The sequence below is a fragment of the Aptenodytes patagonicus genome, chromosome 15 (genome assembly GCF_965638725.1).
Source record: "Aptenodytes patagonicus chromosome 15, bAptPat1.pri.cur, whole genome shotgun sequence".
In the NCBI taxonomy this organism is placed as follows: Eukaryota; Metazoa; Chordata; class Aves; order Sphenisciformes; family Spheniscidae; genus Aptenodytes; species Aptenodytes patagonicus.
The window spans coordinates 15,390,136-15,415,599 of record NC_134963.1 but is presented as its reverse complement, the minus strand read 5'-3'; the positions used below and the strand labels follow the sequence as shown (position 1 = coordinate 15,415,599).

Here is a 25,464-nt window from a genome sequence, read left to right as displayed (position 1 = left end):
CCTGCCCTCCCCGGCCGGGGGGTACAAGAGCTGGTGAACCCCTGCCCCGCCGGAGGGGGGGGGGAACCCCCAGTGACCCCCCCTGCGGCCCGCCCCCCCCCCCCCCCCCCACGCCCCGGGGGGGGTGCCTTCCCCTGGGAGCGTCCTGCTGCCGGGGGGGGGGGGGGGGGTTAGGGGGTGCTCTGCTGGGGAGGGGGGGTATCTATACCCGGGGGGGGGGGTTCCCCCTTCCCGGGGGGGGGGGAGGGTGTCTCTTTCTGGGGGGGGCCCTGCCCCGGGGCGGGCGGGCGGGCGGGCGGTCTGTCTGCCGAGGCGGGGGGGGGGGGAGAGGGTCAGCACCTGCGAGGCAGATGCCGACTGGTGCCGGAGACACGCTGGGTGGGGGGGAAGGAACACGGGGGGGGGGACACCGGGGGGGGGGGGCACGGGGACACCCGCCCTCCCCCCCGCCCCCCCCCCCCGCACTCACCGCCGGCTCCGCGCTCCGCTACCGCCGGGCCGGGCCGCGCCGCCCGCCCGCTCCCCGCTCCGGGCCGGGCCGCGGCTCTGAGCGCCGGGGGGGCCCCGCCGCCGCCGCCGCCGCCGCCCGGCCCCGCGCAGCCCCCGCCGCCATCCGCCGCCGGGAGCGGAGGGGCCGGGAGCGGAGCGGAGGGACCGGGAGCGGAGCGGGGAGCGCCCGCAGCCCCGCGCCGCCGCCGCCGCCGCCGCGCCCCGGCCGGAAGTTGGAGGCGGCCCAGAAAGGGCCGGGACGGGAGCGGCGGGCGGGGGCGGGCGGGGACGGGCCGACACGCGGGACACGGGCACGGGGGGGGGGGGGGGGGGGGGGGCGACGTACGGCGCCACCACAAACACAGCGACGCCCCCCGCCCCCCCCAGCCCGGGTGGGATTCGACGCTGGGGGGGGGGGGGGGCGGTGTCACACACGCCCCCTGGGTTGGAGCTGCCCCCCCCCCCGATCCCTCCCGCCGCTGCGTCCCCGCACCCAGCCCGTGGTCCCCGCGCTGGCGGGGGGGGGACACACACACACGACCCACAGGATCGGGCCCTTCCCGCAGCTCCCCCGGGGGGGGTGTGTGTGTGGGTGTCGCATCCAGCCCCGCTCCAGGCAGGGGCCTGCAGAGCCGCGGGGGGGGGGGGGGGGGGCACTGCCACCTCCCCACCGTGAAGGGCCCCCCCCGGGCAGGGGTGCTCTCAAGAGAGGCGAGAAGTGGTGCGGTTATAACATCGGGAATTTTTATTTTAAAAAACAAACAAACAAACGAAAAAAAACCCACCCACCCCACCCCCCCCAAAAAATACCCCCCCCCAAACCGTCACAGTCACAGCCATCACCACCGTCACAGCTCGTCACCGCCTCCGGGGTTGGGGCGCAGCATGCTCGCGACAAGGGGGCGCACAGGGTCAGGTTTTTCGTTAAACAACCGTTTTTTTAAAAGGGGGGGGGGGGAGGAGGAGGGCGGGGAGGGGGAAAGAGAACTCGGCACGCTACCGTTGAACTTGGTTTTAATGTTTCTCCACAAACGGTGAAAAATACTAAAGTACAGACAAGGAATAATCATAATGTTGTGGCCAACATTATAAATATGGAATTATAAATTTAAAACATTTTCTGGTTAAAAAAATAAATCTGGTAGTAAATGCAGCTCTGCGGGGTCCGTCCGCCTCTAGTAGGGCCGGTCTCTGCGCTCCTGGCGGTGCTCGCCCCTGCGAGGGGAGGGAGAGGCTGGGTCAGTCACCGCACCCCGGGATCCCTCCCAGGGCCGGGGAATGGGTCCTCGCCCCACCACCCGCTCGGGCCCGCCACCCGCTCGCCCCACCCCCAAACCCGACCTGGGCGCCAGGGGGTGGTGGGAAAAGGAGCGGGGGCCCCCGGTGCCGCCCCGTCCCCTTTCCCCAGTGACCAAGGTGCCTCCGGCTCGCGCACCAGGGTTTGCCCCCTCCCTCAGCGGAGCCTCAGACACCCCCCCCACCCCCACCCCCCACTCTCCGGCCGTACTTGTCCATCTTTCCCGGTCCTCCGCGCCGTCCGCCTCGGCCTCCGCCTCCCATCTGTTCCATCAGGGGTCCCGGGGGGCCCCCGGGTCCTCCTCCTCCTCCTCCTCGCCGTCCGCCTCCTCCGTAGCCACCTCGATCCATACCCCGGCCTCCTCTGAATCCGCCTCTGTCTCCACCGCGGCCGCCTCGGACATGCCACCGGGTCCCCCACGGTCCATGAGGCCACCTCCTCGCCCGCCCTCTCATCCCCCCGGGGCCGCCTCTACCGCGGTCTCCGCCTGGGAGAGAGGAGAAGACTCTCAGGGCGCTCCGAGGGGAGAGCCAGCCCGCGCCGGAGGCTCCTCCGGCCTGTCGAACCCTGCCCCCGATGAACCCGGCACACCCAGCTCCGGGCACTAGGAACGAGAAGATCCAGGAGGGGTTGGGAACCCCGAGGCAACCGACGCTGCAGGGGAGCGCAAGCCAGCACACCTCGCCCAGCTTCTCCCCCAGAGCCGGGAGAGCCGGGGCGCGTTAGGAGGGCGCTGCCTAACGAGGCGGAAAGCGGCGCTTTGGGGAACCGAAGTGCTGCAGACAGGCCCAAGGGAGAGCCCCGGCAGTTCAGGAAGAGCTGGGAAGCGCGGGAGGAGGAGAGGGCAGAGCGGTTCCCCAGCCTCCGTTTCGCAGCTCAAGGAGGGACGAAAGCCCCAGTAGCTCCCGGGGCTGGAAACGGCCGCTCCCCGAGCAGCCCCAACCCAGCCTTGGGGCAGCTCGCTGGAAACCCCGGGTGCCTCCAGCCCCGCCGTGAACCCTGCCGCACCCATACCTGGAGGGGGGAAAGGGGGCGGAAGAAACCCTTCCGGTTTAGGAGCCTTGCACTGGTTGCACTCCGTTCTCCAGGCGAAGTTCTGGTTTCCGCACCCCCTGGGTAAAAACGCCAGTTAGCGAAGACCGGAAGGTGTTCCCGGCTCAGCGACGCTCGGAAGCGCTGCCTGGCCGTTAACGGGAGGGCACAAGGAGAGGAGACACAAACGCCCGTCAGCAGGACCCGGAGGAAGTCAGCCGGGCAGCGACACCAGCCCTCCCTCCCTGCTCCGGACGGGAACTCCCTCGGAAGGCCCAGCGAGTTATTTTTAGGAGAGGCCTATTTATCCCAGCCAGCGCTCGGACAAAAGGGCCCCTTGGTGCTCCGAGACGAGAGACGGCCGTCGTCGCCACGCGGGAGCGACCTCCGAGGTGCCGGGCTCACGCGGAGCCGCTGTGACCGCGTGGAAGACGCGGGCAGCACGGGATACTTACGGATGGGACACTGCCAGTCGCCAGCTCGGTGCTGGACGCTCCCTCCGGAGGGGTTTCCCCTGGATCCCCGCGGTCCTCTCGAGGAGAAGCCACCCCTGTCTCCGCCTCTGCCTCCCATCCGGCCCATGGGGCCGCTCGGGCCGCCGGGCCCCCCCGGGCCGCCGGGCCCCCCCGGGCCTGCAAGGAAGGTTCCGTTAATCCCAGGAGGCGGCACTCGGCCACGGCCGGGGGACAGGGCGCAGCTCGGCGGGTGCCACACCTCCGGCCGTGCCCTTCGGGGGGCTGGGGGGGTAAGGGGGGGGGGCGGGGGGTGGCCATTACCTCCGCGGAGCGGGGGAGGCATTCCCCGCTGCTCACGCGGGGGCATCCCGCCTCGCATGCTGTTCATCGGGCCCTTCTTCCCGCGCGAGGGTAACTTTGAGCTTGCTCCCCTGGAAATCCTTCCCTAGGAGGAACACAAGGGCAAGAGCATCACTTTGCGCTGCGAACTTCCGCTCCGCACCGGACCCCGGTACCACACACATCTTTCCACGGGACACACCACCGCGCCGAGCCGTTAATCACACGGAAAATTTTACCTAAGCATCACAGACAGCAGAAGGGCAAAATTCCACCCCCGGGACCGAGATAAACTCCTGCTACAGGAGATAACAGGTGGCAGAAGCCTGGGCAACTGAGGACAACCACAACCCAAGCACCACGCTTATCTGCTCCAGTTAAAACCAGGAGCTTCTTCGGCAAAAGCCCGACCACCTAGAGCTAGCCTTAAATGACTACGATCCTCCACGCACCGAGGACAGAAACGCTGACTTCAGTCGGACAAGAATTTAGCTCCGAAATCGAAGACAAAGCGATTCCATCCCAAAACACACCCCGCATACTCACCATCAAACCATTCAACCGCTGTTTTGGCGGTAGACGGGTCATCGTAAGATACCGTGGCATCTCCTTTTGGTTTGCCGGTTTCTTTGTCGATGTAGAGGTTTATCATAGGCTGCCCAGTCCTCTTGTTCATCTAGCAGGACAGCAAAACGCCACCTCAAGTCACACCTCCCCATAAGCTGAGCGGGGGATTTACTCTCCTCTGTTCTGCTTTTGACTCGAGACAACCGAGCCTCATTTTGGCGACTCCGTGGCGGAAGAAAGGGCCCCTCCGGCTTACCGTGGGCGGCAGCTACTGCCCGGGCAACCCAACAAACGAAGGAACCGGCCCAGAACAGCGCTGCCTGGCCCGGCAGGCCTCTCCCGCCTGCACCTGGCAGCGCAAGAACCGAGCTGCAGCCTCCCCGCATCCTCCCGCGCTCTTCCCCACCACTCCGACCCCCCCCCCCCCCCCCCGTGCTGTGACACCTCCCACCAGCAGCAGATCCACAGAGCCGCGCTTCCTCCACGGCTGTAAGCGCTGGCGCTTCTGCAAGTCTAGTCACGCTGTTGAGGGGCAAATCCCGCAAAGGTTCTTTGGGAAAGCTTGAGCTACAGGTCAACGCCGGGCCGTGGTCACCCTACTGCCCAACCAGCCAGAGACCTGCCAGCTCCTGGAAACGAAGGGCTGGGCGGAGACGAGCAACGTGCAGGCAGGGAGGAGGTGGGCGATCCCTTTCCCCCAAACGCCCTACCAGCTGGAGGCCGACCTGCGCCCACGCGGTCCTCTCACCTTGACAACACCGCACTGTTTGAAGAAGTCTGCCAGATCCTCCAGGGTGACATTATCATTGAGTCCCTGCACATAAACTGAACTGTTGTCCGAGTCCTCGTCTGGGTCCATAGGTGGGCCTAGGAGAGAATTCATGGGGTGACTGCAGGGAGAGGAAAGGCAGCGAGCCAACCTAACGGAGTACTTTTCACCACGTCATCCCCTCAGCCAGCCGCGGCTTCGCTCTCAACGAGCGTATTTATCAAGTGACCCGAAAACCCAGGCGCTGAGAGGGGCGACTCTACGCCACCTTCTCCACGCAGGCAAGGCAGGACTGCGCTGCACCCCGCTGCCGAGCTGGCCTGCCCCCCCCCCCGGCTGCCTGGCGGCTTCTCCTGCCGCAGCCAGAAACCCACATCTACCCGGCGCGAGGAGAACCGCGTGGTTAAACCGCTTGGGTTATCACGGGAGACATCCGAGGCGAGACGCGAGGAAGACCTTTGCGGCCTTTGGGCTCCCGCACGTGGCCGGCTGCGCTAACCCCCCCCACCCCCTTCCCGCAGCAACGTGCCGATCCTGGAAGGCTGACGCATAGCTTCCAGACACGCCTGTGCCACAGGAAGGGAAGAGCTGCACGGCGACAGGCCAGGGGTGGCACGAGAGGAGGCCACTGGACCAGCGCGTACAAGCTCCAGGCTAAGGCTGCCTGATAAAGGGCTTTCTGCCGAACCAAACAGCCGCGGAGCAGCTCTCCTGAAAGCCCCCCTAGCTCCTGCGGAGAAGGGTAAGCATCTCACAAACACGTGCCGTTTTCCACCAGTCCGGCTGTTCTGATGAATCAGGGAATCGAGAAACGAACGAAATGGCGGGAGAGAGCCTGCAAATGGCAGAGCGTCCTCGTGCTCCTACAGAAGGGGCACGCCGCGGGGCTAACGCTTCCCGTGGCTACAGCCCTCGTCTGGAGCAGAGACCGAGCACGGAAGCCTCAACCTCGCGAGCTCGGGAGAGAGTCCCCAGCAGTTATCGGCAATTACCTAAATCAAGGTCCGGTCCTTCTTCCATGTGTCCTGCCAGTCGGGAAAGAATCATAAGAAGCTGTGTTAGTGCACGCCTTGCGGGCTGAAGAACCGACACACACAATACTATCTACTTATGACCACCATTCGATGGCGCCGGTTAAACTCCAATTGACCTGCATTGCAAAAACATCAGCAATGCACCTTTTACTTGGTGATCGGTTTGCTATTTTTAGCAGCCTTTCAAACCATTAACCGCTATTACACTTTCCTTTCTTTCTTTTTTTTTTTTTTTAAAGTGCTTTACCAGGCCAATCAGTTTTACGTTCATTAATAAAAAGTTACTTTACGAAAAATTTATTAAATCCAAACCATTTATTTTCCCCAAATTACAGAAGTGGTTGCTCAATTCTTCCAAGTTACCCTGTGTCCTGTAACCGCATACCCCTAGGCATTGCCGGCAGTACCCGTTACGGTCTTGTTGCATATGTCATTTTAACCACTTAAACTAATAAAAATTACACTTTGTTCTAAAAACTGACTGTAATTTTTTTTTTTTTTTTTTTTTTTTAACACTATCCATTGTAATGCTCAAAAACTTACCACCAGGCTTATTGAAGCCACCTCGCTCTCCAGCGCTGCTGGGGGGATAAACGAAGAAATGAAGGCCTTTCCCTTTACAAAGCCAGTACCGCTCTGAGCCTCTGCGGCTCACTGGGAAGAAGGGCACTGGCTAAACATCTCCAAACAATGCATCTGTCTCTCTCTCTCTCATCTCGGCACTATGCCTTTCTTCAGGGCAGCTCGCTCAAATTTCCTTTACATATACGCAACCTCGCTTGTCTGGTTTTAGACACCACTTTGCTGTCGGTACCCTTGCGTTACTTGTATGGGTATTATCAGTGCAATACTTGGCAAAAAATGTTTTCGAGCGTTGTAAATGGGACTTTTGCTTCGGAGAAATCATGGGGTCGTTCGCTGGTCAACTCCCTCCCCTCCGTGTGTCCATAAAGGTGCACCCTCAGCCTCTCGCAGCACGAGAGCGAAACGAGCCCGCGGGTCCCTGACATTAACAGTTAAAAAGGTAGGAGACAACCATACGCGATACCTACAACACAGTTCCGATGACATTTCCGCTAAAAACCTCGGTATAAAGCCATACATTCAGGTCGCTACTGAATTTAACAAGTCTCTGTGGAGGGAGAGCTTACAGAATACAGCGGGGGCTCGAAGGCCTGGGGTGCAGCTTTGTGGACACAGACCAGAACGGAAGATTTCGGCACGCGCCAACGCAAACTCACGGCCGCAGCTTTCCTCAAAAGCTTTGGCTGAAGCGTGCAGCTAAGACTGCTTTCAAGCGCTGGTTAATTAGGAAAATGCCACCTGAAAAGGATTTTGACGTTTCTTGCTCTTTTTGGAAAGACAAAAAGCCGTTTGGAAGGAGACGAGCAGGGGAGGGAGAGCACCGCCTATTTTCTAGCAAGTATTGCACCTCTAATACTGGAAAAAAAAAAGTCGTCAATACACAGTTTCAAGCTGTTGCATGCAGCTTTGCCTCCTCTCGTTAAAGTACACACCATTTACGTAATGTCTCTCTTTTTAAACACATACGTTTACACTTTTTAACGTTACACAATTCTAAAGTAGTATACCTCCTCTGGTTTTATTACCAAACAACAAGTATGCAGTTACCAAAGTTACAGAAGGATTCCATTTATACAATGAATACATTTGGTTAAAAATATTCTATGTATATTTTTCCTCTCCATATGGACACCGTGTCTAGTCCCACTTTTCATTATGCTGCCGGCTGAGTACTGAGTACGGGTACTTTTTAAGTATTGAAGTGTATACAAGGCTCTCACTTTGTAACCTGTAGCATATAAATGCGACAAAGCATGTTAAAAAGTTTCCATGTTTAACAGCCAATGAAAATATAAAATAATTGAGTCAATGAAAAAGGGCACGTTAATAACATCGAGCTCCTTACCTGCCGGAGACACTGAAATCCATCACCACAGCGTGATAGGAAGGGCCGAGTTCCCCTACCTGCCCCTTGGCGTTCATAGGGAGGCCACCTTTTCTATGGACAGCAGAAAGCCTACGTCCATAAAGCAGGGGACCCTTTGTAATGGTCTAGTCAGGTGGAAATCACTACGTACGCAATTTAAGCTCAGATTAGGGTGTGAAATCAAGAGACGGATGACAAATCTTTTGGATGAGAAGCTCCGAAGGGGCTAAAATTTTAAGATGTGATGATAGACATTTCCAGTGTCTGCATCTACTTTAAACCATTAGAGATAAATACATCATGGGTGAAATCTTTATGCAGAACCACGGAACTCTGTTCCACTCGAGCCAATTCAAGCCAGATGCGTTCCAACACAAGCCAGTCTTTTTCTTCTGTTTCCGTACACCGGTAGTTATATTTCTCCGATAAAGATTTCACGCCACTTCATTTCGACAGAGCTATGCAGAATGGGACTATCGATTTGCCAAACTCCGGTTGCCACCAGGTTGTAAAACACCTTCAGAAGTTGCCTAGCGAGGAGAAGCTGCGGTTCCGGCCACCCTGCCGAGTACCAGGGCTAGCACTGTGCATCCCGCGCCACATCTCCAGTGTGCACCTAGGGACACTCTGCATAGCTCTGAGCGACGGGGCGAAGGGATGGAACACACACAAAGCTACACCTTCCTTCTCTTAGGAGCCTTTGGGATTAGTCCTCCTTCCTCGCCTCTAGCAAAACAAACATCACGGGCAGGGAGACGCGCTGCTGACCTGAAGGCGCAGGTTTACCAAACCAGGTTTTGCCATCAGTTAACATGGCCAAACTGATTCAGACCACCTGAAAGCTCCAAGGGGGAGCAGTCCGGGGAGCCAAGCCAGACCTCTCTGCTGTCTCGGGGGTCTTTCTTCACACTCCGACCAAGCTCTAAGTGTTCCGGCCACTCAGAGTCATGGCTTCGACAGCAGCAATCTGCCCCAGGCACACACTTGCAGACGTAGCTCCGCGAGCTACTGCTGAGGTGAAGAGGCCGACGGCGTAACACGGGGCTGACCCCAGGCTTCTGCCCTGTACATACCTGAACCGTCAAGACCCCCACTACTGAGGCACAGGGAGCGACTGACTCCTGGACCTGGCGGAAGGTTTGTGTGTGTTCGATCCGGAGTTACTGTTAAACCCCGCAGAGGATTTCACCTCTGCGCGACCACGAAGGGAGCTGAAAGTTCCAGGTTTATCAATACCCCTAATTTCCCCCCCCCCGGGGCCCAACCAGCTGCAGGACGAAAAAAATAGATCCTGCTCCTATTTCCCCCGAGATAATATTTCCATGGATTAGAAGCAATGCTGCTACAGAGATGTTCTCCATGGAAGTACCGTTGGGAATGCCAACCTTTCAGTCCCTTCTTTCCATTTCAAATCCTACGGGTAAAACAGAATTAGATAAAAGGAGAAAAGATTTGCTCTTACCCCATTCCACCGCGTCCTCCTCCCCGCCCACCTCTGCTCATGCCTCCGCGATCATATCCCCCTCTTCCCCTGCCCCGGTTATCAGGGCCGCTCATATTCCGGTTCTCTCCTGGGCCTGAAAAGCCTCCGGATTCCTGCCCGTATACGTTCATGCTGCTAGGATGGTCCTGACGGAACGAGCCTGAGGAAGTTTGTAAGAAACACGTTAGGGAGCTGCAGACAAGAGCGGGTCGAAGCTGCCTGTCCCCTTTTTAAGCCCTTTTACCTGCCTTCAGCACCAATCACTCGCTACAGCGCTTACAGCAACAGCGCTTACAGCAACAGCGTTAATTTAAGGAGAGATGCACCGCTTTCCGTTTGCGGAATCAAGTTTTACATTAGGCCCTGCCAGTAGGACTTCTGCAGAACTGCCACCTGGCCAAACAGAATGGTTTACACCAAGCCTTGCCTGCACCAGCCACAACGGTATTTTGTGCTCCTGTGTTTTTCGAGCGTCCGTTCACCTTCGCCACGCTGAGGGGAGTATCACGATTTGCCGCTGCAGCAGGCAAGCCGTTTGTCAGCGAGAAAGGGCAAAACCCAGCTACAGCATGCTCTCCCTTCGACGCAGCTGCAAGCTTTAGACCCAAAGCAACGCCAAGCCTCCTTCAGAGGCAGCCCACCCTGCGAGGGCAAGGGGGGGGCCCGACCCTTTCCTCCGCAACCACGCGGCTCTGCTAAGCGCACTCACTCTGTTGGCCGTAACTGCTGCTCTGCTGGCTGTACTGGCTTGGGGCCTGGCTGTAGGATCCCGTCTGGGGCGGGTAACTAGTCGGCGGCGGCTGCTGCCCATAGCTGCTTTGCTGGCCATAGCTAGTCTGTTGTCCGTAGGTGCTCTGCTGCCCGTAGGTGCTCTGCTGGGAGTAAGTGCTCTGATCGTAACTGCTTGGCTGTGTAGAGGAATAGCTGGAAGACAAAAGCATTGAAAAGATGGAAAGACGAGCCAGTTCACTGGCAACGTGCATTAGGCTGCAGAAGTGGCTCACAGGTAGAAGGTAATGCAATTATAAGCCATATGTACTGTTGTAAACCATTTAAAAAGGTGAAGTCATTCTGTGGAGGCTAGTCTGGTGGCAGGAGACAAAATAAACCCGGCAGACTGCTAAAAGCAAAATCCACGCGACTGTTCACAATTTATTCATACCTCTAGAAAGAGGCAGAAATGCCAGGGCAAAAATCAGTGGCAATGCAATTAACGGTCTCCCTTTCTGCCTTGGCACTGCAGTATTTTCAGCTGATGGATAATAAAACAGTCTCCCCCCCTCACGCATCTCGGGCTTTGAGAATTTCAAAACACACACTTTAGAAGTCAGCATCAGCACATTAAAGACACCTGAGGGGAAGAGGCGAGCCCCTTGTCAAAGCCACGTGTAAAGGCAGCGAAAGGTCGCTATAACACACTCCGTATCTAGGAAATTTCTTAAAAACATATGTCGTCGTTACGCCTTGCTGCTGCAGGTATGTACGCAGAGACACTTACGCACTCAATCACAGCCACGTCTTCCCTACGACAAGGAGCACACCAACAAGAACCACACCTCCCTCCTCCCAGGACACCAAACCTCCTTTTACATCTGTTCGTTTAAAATCCCTCGAGAAGTCCCCCTTTTGCCCAAGCTAACCTGAAAGTTCCCACGCCAGCTGCATGAGGCTTAGCCTGCTGGGAGAGTTACCTGGTAGGAGGATAGGAGGGAGGCGCAGTGACCGGCTGCATGGGGTAGCTGGCAGGCACCTGAGGATAGCTGTAGTTGCTCTGTCCATACCCTAGGCTGGGCTGGCTGTAGCCCGTCGTACTCGATTGCGGCTGGCTGGTCTCTGCTGGTTTGCTGCCATCCTGGGGTCTACGGAGCAATATTGAACAAGAAGGAAACATTGGTGCAAACCTCCACCTCTGGTAGCAGCGAAGGCGTTCAGATCAAACCCCCCCCCCCCCAAAGACAGAACGGCACTACCTATTTCTTTGGGTAGCGTTACAAGCTGGCACCGCATCGGTGTCCATCACTCTGGCAGCAGCTAATATAAGCTCATTAAACACTATAAACATTTTAGCACCTGCTGACTGGGTATTTGCACAGTCCCCTGCCATCAGGAAAGGCCCGGGCAGCATCCTGAACAGAGAGCCCAGAGTACTACAGCTTCTGCTCACCAGCTGTGTTATGAAACCGAAGGCGAGGGATTTAGACTGGCTCTAGAATTGAGTCGAAGATGTGAAGTGGCCAGGAAAGCGGTCAGCGGCACTGCCCCTCCGCTCGAGCTGGTTTTGCACAACGCTTGGAAACGATTAGCTCAAAAGCAGCCAGAAACGCTGTCAGTTAAACGCACCGCTGTTTGGTTTAGAATCCAGTGCAAGCAGATACTGCCCCACATACGTCATCCGATGAAAGGGAAAGGATGTTGGGGGTTGGATTAAAAGACCTTTAAAGGTCCCTTCCAACCGAAACGATTCTGTGATTCTATGTTTTGTATTAACTCTCAAGGCCTGAAAACAAAGAGATCCCTTTGCATGTGACTCGCAGGTCCCCTTCTTTTGTATTTGTCCCATACCGTTTACAATCTCTCAGTGTTTATCAGAGCGGAGTAAAAAGAGTTAGGCTACTTTTGTCGTACAAGCTGGGAAAAAAATACTTTAAATGGTGTCAGGATTCATACTTACAAGTGTAATATGACAGATACGGACAGAGCTGTGCCAAGCTCCCCCTTTCCTTACTGGAGTGGTTGCTACAAACATCAGGTAAACGAATAAAGCAGTTTTTACTCACTACTAAACAAGTTTCCATTATGTATTCTAAATATTTCATATCCTGAGCAAACAATTAAACTAAATATACTAGTGACAGTGCTCAGACACAAGAGATTTAAAAAGGAAATTGTCTACAGCATGTGCATCCACTCAAGAAGTCACAGTACGTAACGGTATCCTGCCTGACTCTGTGACTCAAGGTCAGATCAGACTGGTCCGTTTTCTGTTCTGCATCATGAGTCAAGAGCCCATTTTTGCTGCTTGGTTGCTCTCATCTCCCAGTAACAGTGCTGACTCACCCTGCCGGAGCAGAACCTGCCTACGCGGCTTTCCCCCAGCCCTGAAACGCGCTGGGATCGGATGCAGCAAGAGCAAAGCTCAAGCGCAGCAGGCAGAGAAAAGGCGTAAGCGAAACCAGCGGGCCCCAGTTCAGCGGGCGGTGTGCTGTTGCTCCCCAAGAGCAGAGCAAACACAGCCTTAGGAGGAAGAGAGGAACCAGACGTTACCTTGCGGGAGCGGACGCTGCTGGCTGCTGCCCATAGGCTGGGTAGGCGGGCTGGGTGCCGTAAGCGGACGGTGCTGCGTAGGAAGCCTGGGTGGTGGTAACCGTAGCGGTGTTAGTATCGTAGGCGGCTGTGCCGTACCCCTGGACGGGCTGACTGTAGGCTGGGGGGGCAGTTGGGGTGGTATAACCTAGAACAGACGACAGCCTCATCAGATTAGTTTGGCGACCTTCACTCGTAACGTTTCAGACTACTGCGCTTCTGCTGACGGTTTATCAGGCCCCGGGCACAGCACAGATTTTACCACTGCAAAAGTATCACAGATAACCCCAAAACGATGAACTAACCCACGCCGCCCCTTCGCCTTCCTCAGAGAAACCCCCTGCCCTGGGAAGCCTCAGCCTACAGCCCCAGCTCTACCCTCACCATCCAAAAACCACGCTCCGAGGAGCTTTCTGGAAGCCACCCTTCAATCAGCATCCAAAGGCTGTTTGTTTACAGCTACTGAAGCTCACAGCTAATGTAACAAAGCGCACACAGGGCAAGCTGAGGCATGCAGTGTCTTCTGAACACAGGAAGACTAAACAAAGCTCCCGTTAGCCCTAAAGGAAAAGAAATCCAATCGATTTAAGAAGTACGGTCCCATCCTTTCAGCTTTTTTGAAAAATGAAAGCACAAAATGGCACCAGGCTGACTTGACAAGTCTTTTTGAGCCATTTATGAAGTCTTATTTTAAATCAGTAATTCTGCAAACAAAAGAAAAGCACTTTACATTTGCTTTAACTGAAGAGAAAGGTCAAAAAAGACACATAAGGTAGCTCCTGATGTTTTATGTACCTTCGCTCTTCTCAGAATTTCAGTTTCTTTTAGGTAAAAAGCTTAGAGATCATACATTTATTTCTGAACAATTTTACAAGAACATCCAAGATCCCAAAACAGCTCCATTTAAATTAGTGCTTCCAGCAGCCGCCGCTGTATAATTTAGCCGACCATTTGGCTTGTCACAAAGATGAACTATAAACCCGGCATTAACACGGTGGCTTTTTATAGTTACGAACCTTGTGAGCAGTTTTTCAAATTGTGAAACGGAGACTTACATGAAAAAAAGACCAATTAAAAATTTTGTTAGCAAAAGCTGACTTACTAAAAATATAAAACATCGATTGCCAAAGAGCAGCCAACTGGTCTCAGTCTTATTGATGTGATCTTAATTGCATCAATTAAGGTAACAGCTTCTCCATCGCTTCTTATTTTTAATAAGCATAGGACACTTGTGACATACTCTTCCTTCTAATTATACAGCATTTTACGCACATTGTGCTGTAGTTTTTTATTTCAATTCTCTAATTTGCAAAACAAATATACTTTCAGCAGAATAGAGCGTGCCCTCCCGAAGCACCGCAGTACTTCCACATCTCGTCGTCCCTGCTACAAAATCAGGACCCTTCCCAGTGGCTCTCTGAATCAGTGAGTAAAGAGGAAGAGAAGCGAGAGGAGGAAGTTGGCACAGCACAGTAGTTAAAAAACCCCAAACTTCAGCTTTCTGTCCCGAGTGACGCTCTTGAGTTTTCTGGTTAGCCTCAGGATCCCGATGAAGGGGACACAAGCCTGTCCACTCTTGTCACCTGCAACGGCCAGCCTAAAAAGCCCCTGCCCGCTCCCACCAAGCCTCATTCCTCCTGCCCTGGGCCCCCCCAGCGCTCATCACGCTACCGCCCTCCTGCTGAACGCCACAGGCTGGCTCCCACATCGCAGGGCTGCCAACCTGGAAACACGAAAGCGAGACAGTAAGCTTGTCTCCCACCAGGAAACGGCTCGCGCCGATCACTAGCAAATCCGTTTTCATCGTCATTATTCCTTTTCGCTGGGAAGTTGTCTGAAAAGCAAAGTCCTGTTCTGAGCGTTGCTGAGCGGGGTGAATGGGACGATGTCGAACAGGATAAAATGAGCATGATTTTTAGAGCCTCGGACAAATTTATACAGTCCAAACACTTAAATGTCAGCCACCACAGCTTTTCCACAGAGAGCACCGACACCAGAAGTTAAAGGAATCCTTATTTGAACTGGCCGAAGCCTGACCACTTACTAAAAAAGCCTGCTGTTTGCGTAAGTACAGTCTGCAGTAAGGCCACAGCCTTGCCCTCGGCTGTTCGCGTCAGACTCGGAGCCACAGGCTGGTCCTCCCACATCTGGGCCGCCTTTCTCGGTACTCTTACTGGCAGCACTGACCCCTCCAATCAAGCAAGCGAGCAGGTCTGCTAACACCTGGCTCTGCACAGTCAACAGAATAAAAGGGAGGGAAAAAAAAATCCTGAATTTTAACGCTTCAGCTCTGGAAGGAGCATTTCCCTTGTGCAAGTGTGCTCAGCTGGAAGGGTTTGTACCAAAGAAAGAAAAGGCAGTGATTTAACATCCCACTGCTCTAAATTTTCATTTCAACAACTTAGTTTAGATACTCTGAAAATCCTCAAGAGCCGTATTTTTGAGGGGGGCATTTGCATTACATCACTTCTCTCTCCTCCCCCCACCAGTTAGTAAGATAAACGGCGAGTCTGCGGAACAGCTACTGTAAGAAAAAGGTAACAGAAGAACTTTGCTCATCTGCTTAAGAAGTCCAGTTACGTGGCTCAGTTTCCTCTCAAAGTATCCAAGCCTGCAAACAAAACCCTTATTGAAGTCTAGGAATTCTTCAGGCGGAGGGGAAGCTTGCAGGATTTGGTCCTCAGAGAACACCAGCTGAAAATACTGGATTCAAAGAGATTTATTCCGAAATAAGCAGGCTTCACGTCAGCAAGCAGCAGTTTTTGAAGGCTTCTCCCTGCTGCAAACAGTATTAAAAGCTACCCATGGGGTCTGCGTGCCCAAAGAGAGCCGACTCCTCTTTGGCATGCTGGTAGCTTCTACCAGCGAGGGTCTGGAGAAGGGGACGCACAGGCTACCCTCTCTCTGCTCTATTTTGGTACCACAGATTATTGCGGTAGCCAAGACAGCTACGGGTGCGCTCCTTTCAAATTCTAAACACGTTAGAAACTTAAAATATACATAACACTAAATTTCACAGGTAAAAAGAGAAGTGGGGGCTGGCTGTCCTTAGAGAGTAATTCCCACTTAGCTACTTAAAGGAGATTCATACTTGAACGTCTGAAATGATGCCTTTGCCCCCAAACAACATTGTTAGAAAGCCGATAACCCTAACAGATGCAGCTCTTGATTTGCTCTCGCAATTCATGCCTATACGCCGCAGCGATTAAAGAACAAACCACGACCACAGATCTGACGGTGGCGATTAATCCCCTAACCCAGCTGGCATCCAGGGAGCTGCAGAGGAGCCCGCAGGCTCCCGAACCCCTCTTCTCCGTAACAAAGCGACAGGGCGACTCCCAAGACGCCTTTTCCTACAGCCCCGGGGAGGGAAGCAGCACAACCTGGGCAGTAACTCACGCCGCGGGCGGCCCAGGAGCCAGCGCAAGGCTGGACGGCAGAGTGCTTGGGACGGAAAGGTCCCCGGGCAGGCTACAACAGCCCTCATCTGAGGCTCCGAGGCGATGCAGAGGAACCGTCTCTGCCGTTCCTGCGGAGTCCCGAGAGGGTGTATCCGCACAGGATTTGAATTTCCCTGACCACAATGGCATCTTACCCGAAAAACAGGCTGTTAAGACAAAAAAAGGCACTTCGCTTTTAGGTAATTGCAGGCATCCCTCTGCTACAAAAAAGGCGATGCCTAGGAAAAATAAATTGAGATTCAACCGTAAAAATTGCACGTCTCTTAGGGCATAAAGATGTACGCCCCAGGCAACACCCCAGGCTTTATTTAGTATGAAAGGCAGAGACCGAGAGAGGGAGACAGGCTTTAAGCACGATCAGTCTCATTTGCACAGCTCTGGCTCCTCAAGGAGAGGCAGGTGTAGGAAGAATAAATACAACCTGGCACTCTGCCTGGAGAATAACATCAACAGTTCTGCCACAGACCAACGCCACGCGGATTGGGGCAAATCGTACTTCTTGAAGGCCCGATATGATCTTTCATTTGACCACTTCCTGAGTTTTCTTCTTTTTTTTTGGATGAAAAGAAAATGAAGCTTTTTGCCTAAAAAAAAGCAGCTGTGCAGAAAAGGTGACTAATTATTATTATTCCTCCAGCAAATATACTCCTAAGGGACAAGCAAAAACATAAACAGCGCAGCTTCCTGTGACCCCTGCAGGACTGGAGTCCATAGTAAGGATTAAGGGACTCAAATATTTCTAAGAAAGGGATTTTGGAACTCCGCAAATCCTTTTTGCTGCCAATTTCTGTCCATATACTTTTAAATGAAAGGAAAAAAAACCCTGTAGATAAGCCGCAGCGACACTGGCTAAAGGGTACTGGCTCTCATTCTGCAGGACATGCGCTAACTGCCAGGCAGAAATTTTCCTTATCCATGTAAAGATGTTAAATATTTTCAGTGCCGTACAACTGGATAGACTATAGGTTAACATTTTCCCTCCCCTCTTCCTTATGAAGCATTCCTCGATGGCTTTTGTGGCCAGAGACCCCATCACCTGTCTGTCCCGGTATTCCCTTGCTTTGGGAATTATTTAAGAAAGCTCCCACTCTAACAGATTTTTACAATGTCTCTCATAGCAAAGGATGAATCTGCAGAAAACGGTACCCAAGGCACTACTTGGAGGAAAATTTGCTTTCTTTTTCAAAGTCTCCTGAATATTCAGTCCAAATATACCAGAACTGAACGACGTCTCAATAGTTTCTTCCAGACACGAAGACACTCGTACGTACAGAACTCCAGTTTAAAGAGCACACGTTGGAATAGTTCACAGCGCGTTAATGAACACGCGACGTATGCATCTGCACTGGAAATCCAAAGGCAACATGGAACATGCAAAGGTGGCGGTCAGGACGTCTGGACGTGTCTAACCAGGCTGTTTACCCTTTAGGAAACGGTAGGACAATGGGGTTAGATTCACCCGAAACGCCTCGGCACGGCTGTCATTAGCGCTCAGGAAGTTTTATCCATAAAGTACGCCACTCGGAGACTTTACAGAGAGGTGGAGATGGCAAACAGCACTGCAGCCTAGCAAACTCTCCCTGTCATCGTGCGCGCGCGCTCTGATGCTGGACGTTTTTAGCGCTAAAACCAAGTGACACCTAAAGGGTTAACACCACAAGTTTAGACAGGATGAGACAGCATTTTTCCATGCAAGAGTGAGCAGGATAGTCAAACCTGTACTGGTCCCTTCTACTGTGGGAAGCACAAGACAAAAAGTAGAGGGTACACTATCAGAACAGGCGTACATCACTTCCCCGATCCGATTTTCAGGCAACCGAAGTGCTGAGGACACGGGTTCTCAAGAGCAGCCAGAGCACACGCTCCCAGGGAGCGCTGCCGCGCAGCTCGCGTTTGCTTTGCTCTAGGCACAGTCCACTCTGCAGCCACGCTTAGTTCCACAGCATGACCCAGCACCCAAAACGTTCCCTGAAAAATTAAACGGGCACGTTTACTTACTCCTTCTCAGCCCACCCGCGTCTTCGCATCGTTTTAAGCTGCCCTTCGCTCAAGGCAGGCTCTTGAGGAAGGAAGCCCTTTCCACATCAGAGCCGCCCAGAGGAATTCAGTATGGTTTGGGCCGGAGTTCCCCGACGCAGACTTGAGCTCAACTCTCTCCCCAGGATAAGTCAAGCCTTGCAGGCACGGGGGCTCTTACCGGTAGGAGGCTGCCCGTAGGACGTCGCATACGCAGTCTGCCCGTACGTCGCAGTCGTCTGGGGCTGCGTGTAGCTGACGTCGGTGGGTTGTCCGTAGGTTCCGTAACTCTGTTGCCCATATGTCTGCTCCAAAAATGATACAAATTTAATTCATGAACAGAAGCGACTCACAGGCGTTGCAGAGACACACACAGACTGTTTCAGTGATGTACACAGACTGGGGGATCTGTGTTACCTGATGTACTGAAAGCAATCAGAGTCAAGCCAAGGCTACTGTGAAAGTTTGGGTGCTACTGCAAATTTCCGTTCAGATCTGTAATGAAGTTACAAACGCAGTTTTTCAATGCCAGGACCGGAGGGGCAGCCTCTTACGTTTTCACAACACACCTCTGCTCTAGGTAAAGCAACACATGAAAGCATCCAGCTCCTCATAATTGCCTGGGCACCCATCAACACTCACAGGTACCTCCCGAGCGCTCACCTGAAACACGGGGAGTGGGACTACTCAGAGGGCAGAACTGCACGAAGTAAAACAAGTCAGTTACTTCAGCGTAAAACTGCTTTAGTGTTCACTAGAAGAAACCTATTTAAGGTTTTAGTGAAGTTGTTCTGAATATTCTTTATGTCCACTGGCCAACAGTTTGAAAAATAGGAGTTTACGTAGGCACCCAAGGACGGGATCAGCAGGAGCATCCAAGGGCTTGCCATCACCAAACCATCCCGGTTACAGCTACCGCCGTCCTGGTGCCTTTGCACTCCGCGAGAGATCAGCTCTCAACTCGCACCTTCCCCGGAGCTCATTTTCAAGTCTAGACTATCACTAAAGGACCACTTCTGCCCATCGTCTGGCTCAATCCTGAAGACAGCACCGCAAAGCAACTCCTCAGCCGTGGCGATCCGACCGGCAGCGCAGCGTGGCTGGATTAGCGCAGAGCTGCTGGTGCTGCAGCTTTACCAGCTGAACAGCTACCTCAGCCCCGCGCCACCGACCAGCCGGCTCCAACTTCAGGCACCAGCCAACTTCCAACAGCTTTGTGCGGCCAGCAGTTTGGGTTAGGATAAAACTCTAGCTACAGCTCAAGAAGCGACACGAAGACAGCCTTAACGTCCAGATTCTCAAAGGGATTTACCGACTCCTGTGGGAGCCTGGAACTTAAGTGCCTTTTGGGATCTACGCCTGTGTTACTCGTGAGCCAGCCTCCCTGAACTCAAGCCCCAGATCTTAACCAAGAGTAGAAAAGCCTTGACCAGACTGAACATGTCACCGTCTGCGGAAGCTCACTACATCGAGAGGCAGGAAACGCTGCAAACCTCCCATGGCTATTTGCCTGCAGCTGAGTTTAGTTGGTTAATTGTTTTAGTCGCGCACTAGAGGATGTTGCTGAGGCCTTCTGTTCTTACTCTTGCCAGTCTGCTTACACTTGTCCTTCCGCGTAACCTGCACATTTGGTAGCAGTTCTTGCAGTTGTTCGGTCTCAAAATACTTATTCAAAATAAAAGTTACCCTCACCTTCATTTAAGCCGACCCAAATGCCAAGACTGAACCTGTGCTCCTCCTCTAACACCGGTATTTTTCACAAAAGGGGCCTTCTTACCCTGCCGCAGGAACAAGCGAGTGCAGTATTCACGCAGCCTCACCTGCTTTGGACTGGCTAGCGCAGGCAGCAGCAGGCAGCGCGGCACAGGTAGCCTGCGCAGGCACAGGAAGGTAGCTCCTGCTCAGCCCTGCAGCACCAAAGCCAAGCTGTTTCACAACCAGAATTAACTGATTTAAAGCTGCTCACTAACGCTCCAACATGACAATGTGGTGGTTTTTATCTCCGTAACACAGACACACTCTTGGGCGGCAGGATTCTCCCTTCAAAAACCTCTCTGGAGAGGCGGGGTAAAATCAACCTACACTTCTTTTTGAGGACAAAAGTTTACCTTTGAAAACATACTTGGAGTGTGTATACAAATGTTTTTAGTAACCTGTATTCTAAGGATTAAAAATAAGCATTGTTTAATTAATCTCTTAAAGATCATCGTCATTTTGCAGTCTAGCCAACTGAGCGTATTAATAGCTTTAGCAACAATACCTCCATGAAAAAAAGCGTCTATTCCCTCCTCCTACTTTGACCAACTGCTGCAATCTCACAAACGGCAATTTCCTCCCCCTTTCTATTTTTTTTAGGTTTTTCTCTCCTACACCGCTGAGTAAAACACCCACCAACACGGTGGTGTCAAACGTACACCGCGAATCAGGCTTTTATAACCCTCTCGACAACAGCCACCTTAGGCTCGGATGTATTAACAAAGAAGGGGACTGTTGAGGCTCCTTGACGTTTAGGTTGTTTTCACTTTAAGAAAGCAGTTTGGGCTGTGGGGGAAGCTACAAGACAACTTCTAATGACAGATTTTGACGTTGCCGCTCAGCGTTTTTCGTGGCTGGCAGAGCCCCGTGTAGTTTGCTGGAAGACACGTGATTCAGCAGCAACTATAAACCCGTCCCATGTTTTACCTGGGTGGTCTGTGCGTATCCTTGAGCTGGCTGAGGTGCATACGCGCTGTAGCTGTAAAATGAATTTAAAGACGTTTATAACGCATCGCCGTATTTCTGACTTGCGCAAAACACGTATCACAAGACAGTTTTCACATATCCAAATGATTTCTGCTGAAATACTATGGCAATACAAAATCTAAAAGCTAAAGGAAAACCACAGGATTTACAAACGTACTTGAGTTAAGACTAAACCACAATTATTATATACTTATATTACATCTTTTTAAAACAGAGAGGATAAGACCATAATGCTACTTACCCCTGCTGAGCTGCAGCTTGGCTATAGGTACTATAATCTGCAAGAAAAGAAGAAAAAAAAAAAAAAAAGGAAAAAAAGGTTGACAAAGGCTTAACAAAATTAACAGCGTAAGAGCACAGCAGCTGGAATTTCCTCCTGCAGCTTGAAAGAACTGCTATAAACCGCTGGAAACCCAGGTTCAAAAGAGCGTAAGGTAAATGCACTTTTTCAGTCTTTTTTGAAGGAAACAAAACCTCTCTTCCCTTCATTGTTACTGCTGTTGGCAGCAGCAACTTTGATCTCAGATGACCCTACTTTAATTTAACTGCCACCTTGGATGACACCCAAGGGGGCTGGCAGGAGGGTGTTTTGTTTTGGAACAAAAGAAACACTGGGGCTGACACTTACAAACCCCCCCGCCCTGGTTTCAAAGGGCCAGGTTGCAAGCTTTTGGGTCTGGAGAAACCACCACACTTCACTCTATTTAACTTCCAAGGACACAAACAAACGGCTGGGAAGTTCTAACACTTGTCCCCTAGGAGAGTTCGAGACGGGCAGCTAGCAGTAATTCCTTCCTCAAAGCCCTGATCCACACCAATACCCTGATTTAGACGAGAACTGAAATCCTGAAAATCCAAGCAGAAAAGTCTACGCTGAACTGGTCTGCTGGCAGGAATGAAAAATGTGTCCACATGGCAATTACGAGGCTATATTTGAAATGATTACAGCTCCTAAATGTACGCTTTCCCTCAAAGTCACCAAGCAACTCCAGTTCCCATCCAAACTTCCAGAGCGAACGATGAATTCATCACTCAGACCAGACCTTGCCAGCCAGATTCCAGCTCTCCCGGCACCACAAAAGTCCCGAGGACAGAGATCAGGAATGAGTCCAGACCTGGCTCGCAACTGCCTGAGCTGGAGGCAGAAGCTGGACGTTAGTAGAGCTTTGCTCAGGCAGAGCCAGACTGTGCGGGAAGAGGCTTCGGCGTTTCTATCGCGATCGCACCTCGGGGTATGCTGAGCCGAGTTAGAAAACCGAAGATTATGAATTTGAAGAAGCCAGCTGACGACTTCCTACAGCTTTCGGTTATCCCTAGGTTGTAAGGACCGTTTTAATGCCTTTATCACGCTGTTCGCAACTGAAGGTGATGGGAGCACCAGGAATCATTTTGAAAATACTCTTTTCATACACCAGAACCTCCTGTTTCTTGAGGCTGCGGATTCATCCCTAATAAAGCTTTCCTCTCCTCCTCCTAACCCCTCTATGTGAGCTTACGGCTTTTCCTCCTTTTCACTTCCCTCCGCTGATGCCGGAGCTCAGACCCTGGGGCGCGTGTTGATGGTCAAGGAAAGGAGGTGCCGTGGCTCTGGTAGCGATTTTTGACAGAGATTAATTACTTCAACCTTGCATCAGAGCGCAGGAATCGATCCGAGTACACAAGGAAGATGATCGAAATACCACACACAATAAAAAGACGCTGAACTGCTATCCAAAGGCTTCCACGCTCCTGCGACGCACCGCACAAGTTGTTAAACTACTCTGGCACCGCTCCTGCTTTCCTTACAGGCTGTCATGTTTAATGTTGAAAAATCTAGCTTGTTAAAGTCAGGGTCACTGCTCTTTTTTTTTTTTTTTTGCGTCTACACGTGGCTCTAAACTCTGCTAATTCCCGAGTGTTAAAAACGCCCGTTCCCCCTCATCCATCTTCCCTCTCCCACCGCCTCCTTGTACCAGCACCCCTCCATCCTCCCCCCCATCTCGCCGTACACCCTCCTCCACCTCTGCCTCCTCTTTTCCAAGCCTGTTCACCCTCCAGCCACCGAAACCTCCACATTCCTCATTTAATTCTCATTTTCTGCACCCCGCTGGGTTACCACAGTACTCCAGGCTGTTAAAAAAAACGGCCAGGCTGCTGAGCACGGACCTCCCCAACCTTCACCCCTTGCTGGTAGACCCCCAGCAGCCTACCGCCCTCCCGGAGAGCTGCCGGAGCCTTGAGCTACACACACAGTCTTCGACTAAACACCCATCACACATCCCTTCTTACAGCCTTCCCCCAGTCCTACCCAGACATGACATCTTCCCCTTTGTAGGATTTAAATCCAGGTGTTGAATTTGCAATTTGTCTCCGGTAATCCCTCTCTTCTAAGTTGCTCGAATTTAGACCAACGCAAAACATTAAAAAAAAATATTATGGTTCATTTAGTTAAAACCATCTCTGAGCCTTTATTTCCAGTGGGAAATTAATGTTCATCCCTCTATTTCACGAGGCTCAAGAGCACAATAGTGCAGCCGAAAATAGCAGCTCCCACAGAAGAACATTTCCATGTATTAAGCGGAAAGACAGCTGTCTTTTTAAACCCCATTTTGACAATTCCATTGGCACGTGTTTCTTTAGCAGTTTTTTTTTTTTCCAAACCTCTCCAAGGTGATATTAGTCATATTCCCTCACAGTCCGTGGCCTGTGGCGTTTTCTGCCGCGGAGAGGTGCGACCTTCGGCTGTTGGGCTTTAAGGCTACTTTAAAGCTGATGTTGCCGGGGTCGGCGGGTCTCAGTTTCGACCTATTCGCATCCTGTTGGAGCCCTCGTATAAAAGCACGTTCCCTTCTATGATGCTTCACTGGTTTTATTCAAAGAAATTACGTTTGCACCAGAAACCGTCCTGAACAGCCACGGGAAAGGCCGAAGGCGCGGAGGAAGCCTTCGGTAAGGACAGTGATCTCCTGAAAGAGCGTAACTCAAAGAATCTTCTGGGGCCGGAGCACCGAGGGTCCACTGCTGTAAACAACCCTTTAACAACTATCTCGGAGAGGTAATCTGGGCACTGCAACCCCAGGGAGGCACCGGAGGGTCCCGGCCACCGCGGGGACAGCGGCGCCGGGGGGGGGCGGGGGGAAGACGGGCTGGGTGGGGGCCAGGACGGCCACGAAGCCCGCAGCCCGGCCGGGAGGAAGCCCGCCACCGCAGCGCGGGGTGGCCCGGGCCCGGCGCCTCGCCTCGCCCCGCCGTGACAGGGCCGCGGCCCGGCCCCGAGGCGCTCCCCTCCCCTCAGCCCGGCCGGCCCCGGGGCGCCGCCGGTGGCCCCAACCCCAGGCTCAGCCCGTCCTGACGGACGCCGGTGCAGGAGGTCGGTCCGGCTTCAGCCGCACCCGCCGAGGCGGCCCCCGGGGAGGCCCCGGGCCGGCCCAACTCCCCCCCCCCCCCCCCCCAGCCCCACTCACCCGTCGACGCCATTTTCTCGCCTTCCTCCTCCGCGCTCACAACGTCCGGCCGCCGCCGCCGCCCCGCACTGCGCATGCGCCGCTCGGCCCCGGCGGGCCGTACCACGGCGGCGGCGGGGGGGGGGGGGGCCGCGGGCGGCCGCGCGCCGAGGGCTCGCCTCGCCCCGGCCCGCCTCCCTCCCGGCGGTCCCCGACCTCCGCGAAGAACCGGGACCGCCCCGCGCCGCGGCGGCCGCCGCTCGGGAGAGCGGGTCTCCCGCGGCGCCGGGCGCTCCCCCCCGCCGGGCCGCGGGATGGTACGGCCCACGGCTGTTAGGGACCGTCGCGCAAGAGCCGTTCGGGCCGGTAGGCGGAGCGGGGGGGCGGAGCTACGACGGCGTGATGTCATCGCCGGGCGTCACGCGGCAGCGAGCGGCGCCGCCGGGCCGTGGGCGGGGTCGCTCCTGACGTCACGCACCAGCAAGTGGCGCTGCACGTGCCGTCAGTGCCCGACAGCACGCGGTGTGCCACGGTGTAATACCGTCGCCTGACATCACGCTCCAGCAAGTGACACCACGGGCTGCGCATGACGCCGCCAGGCGTCACACCTCACGTGCCAGCAGGTGACGCTTGCAGGCCAAGCCCAGCGTTGCGTGGGATCCCACGCCGTGCCTGGCGTTAACACGCTGCCCGCGCGATGTCACGGCGTGAGCGTGACGGATGTCGCATCACGTGCGGCACCGTCCGTGACGTTCCCCCACCACGCTGCCGGCCGTGTTGTCCCATGAGGCCACGGGTGGGGACGCGGGTACACGGCGGGGACGGCCCCGGCTGGCACGGCACCCCCGGGGGTGCCCCCGTTCCCCCCCAGCACCCCGTGCCACCCTGCCTGCGGGCACCCGGCCGCCTGCGCCCCAGCAGGTGCTGGCGGGGGGGGGGGGGGGGCTGTGGCGTGTCCTGCCACGCCTGCGTGGTGTGGGTGGGTGTCCTGCGGGCGGCGTGGAGTGGGTGGGTGTCCCAGGGGTGGCGTGGCATAGGCAGGCGTCCCACGGATTGCCTGACATGGGTGGGTGTCCCATGGGTGGTGTGGCACGGGTGGGCGTC

General features: G+C 54.3%; 1 protein-coding gene across 1 annotated transcript; it reads right to left on the bottom strand.

Moving 5' to 3' along the window:
• Positions 1-1,486: 1,486 nt before the first annotated feature.
• EWSR1 (EWS RNA binding protein 1) lies at positions 1,487-24,450 on the bottom strand. Its single transcript, XM_076352595.1, is given in 20 exon segments — positions 1,487-1,704; positions 1,997-2,186; positions 2,189-2,234; positions 2,236-2,273; positions 2,801-2,898; positions 3,270-3,450; positions 3,595-3,673; positions 3,675-3,718; positions 4,159-4,288; positions 4,928-5,046; positions 5,941-5,973; positions 6,526-6,563; positions 9,396-9,576; positions 10,126-10,340; positions 11,108-11,275; positions 12,681-12,867; positions 18,378-18,501; positions 20,879-20,930; positions 21,180-21,216; positions 24,382-24,450. Coding segments are annotated over 20 exon segments (2,013 nt in total). The 5' UTR covers positions 24,395-24,450; the 3' UTR covers positions 1,487-1,664.
• Positions 24,451-25,464: the final 1,014 nt, after the last annotated feature.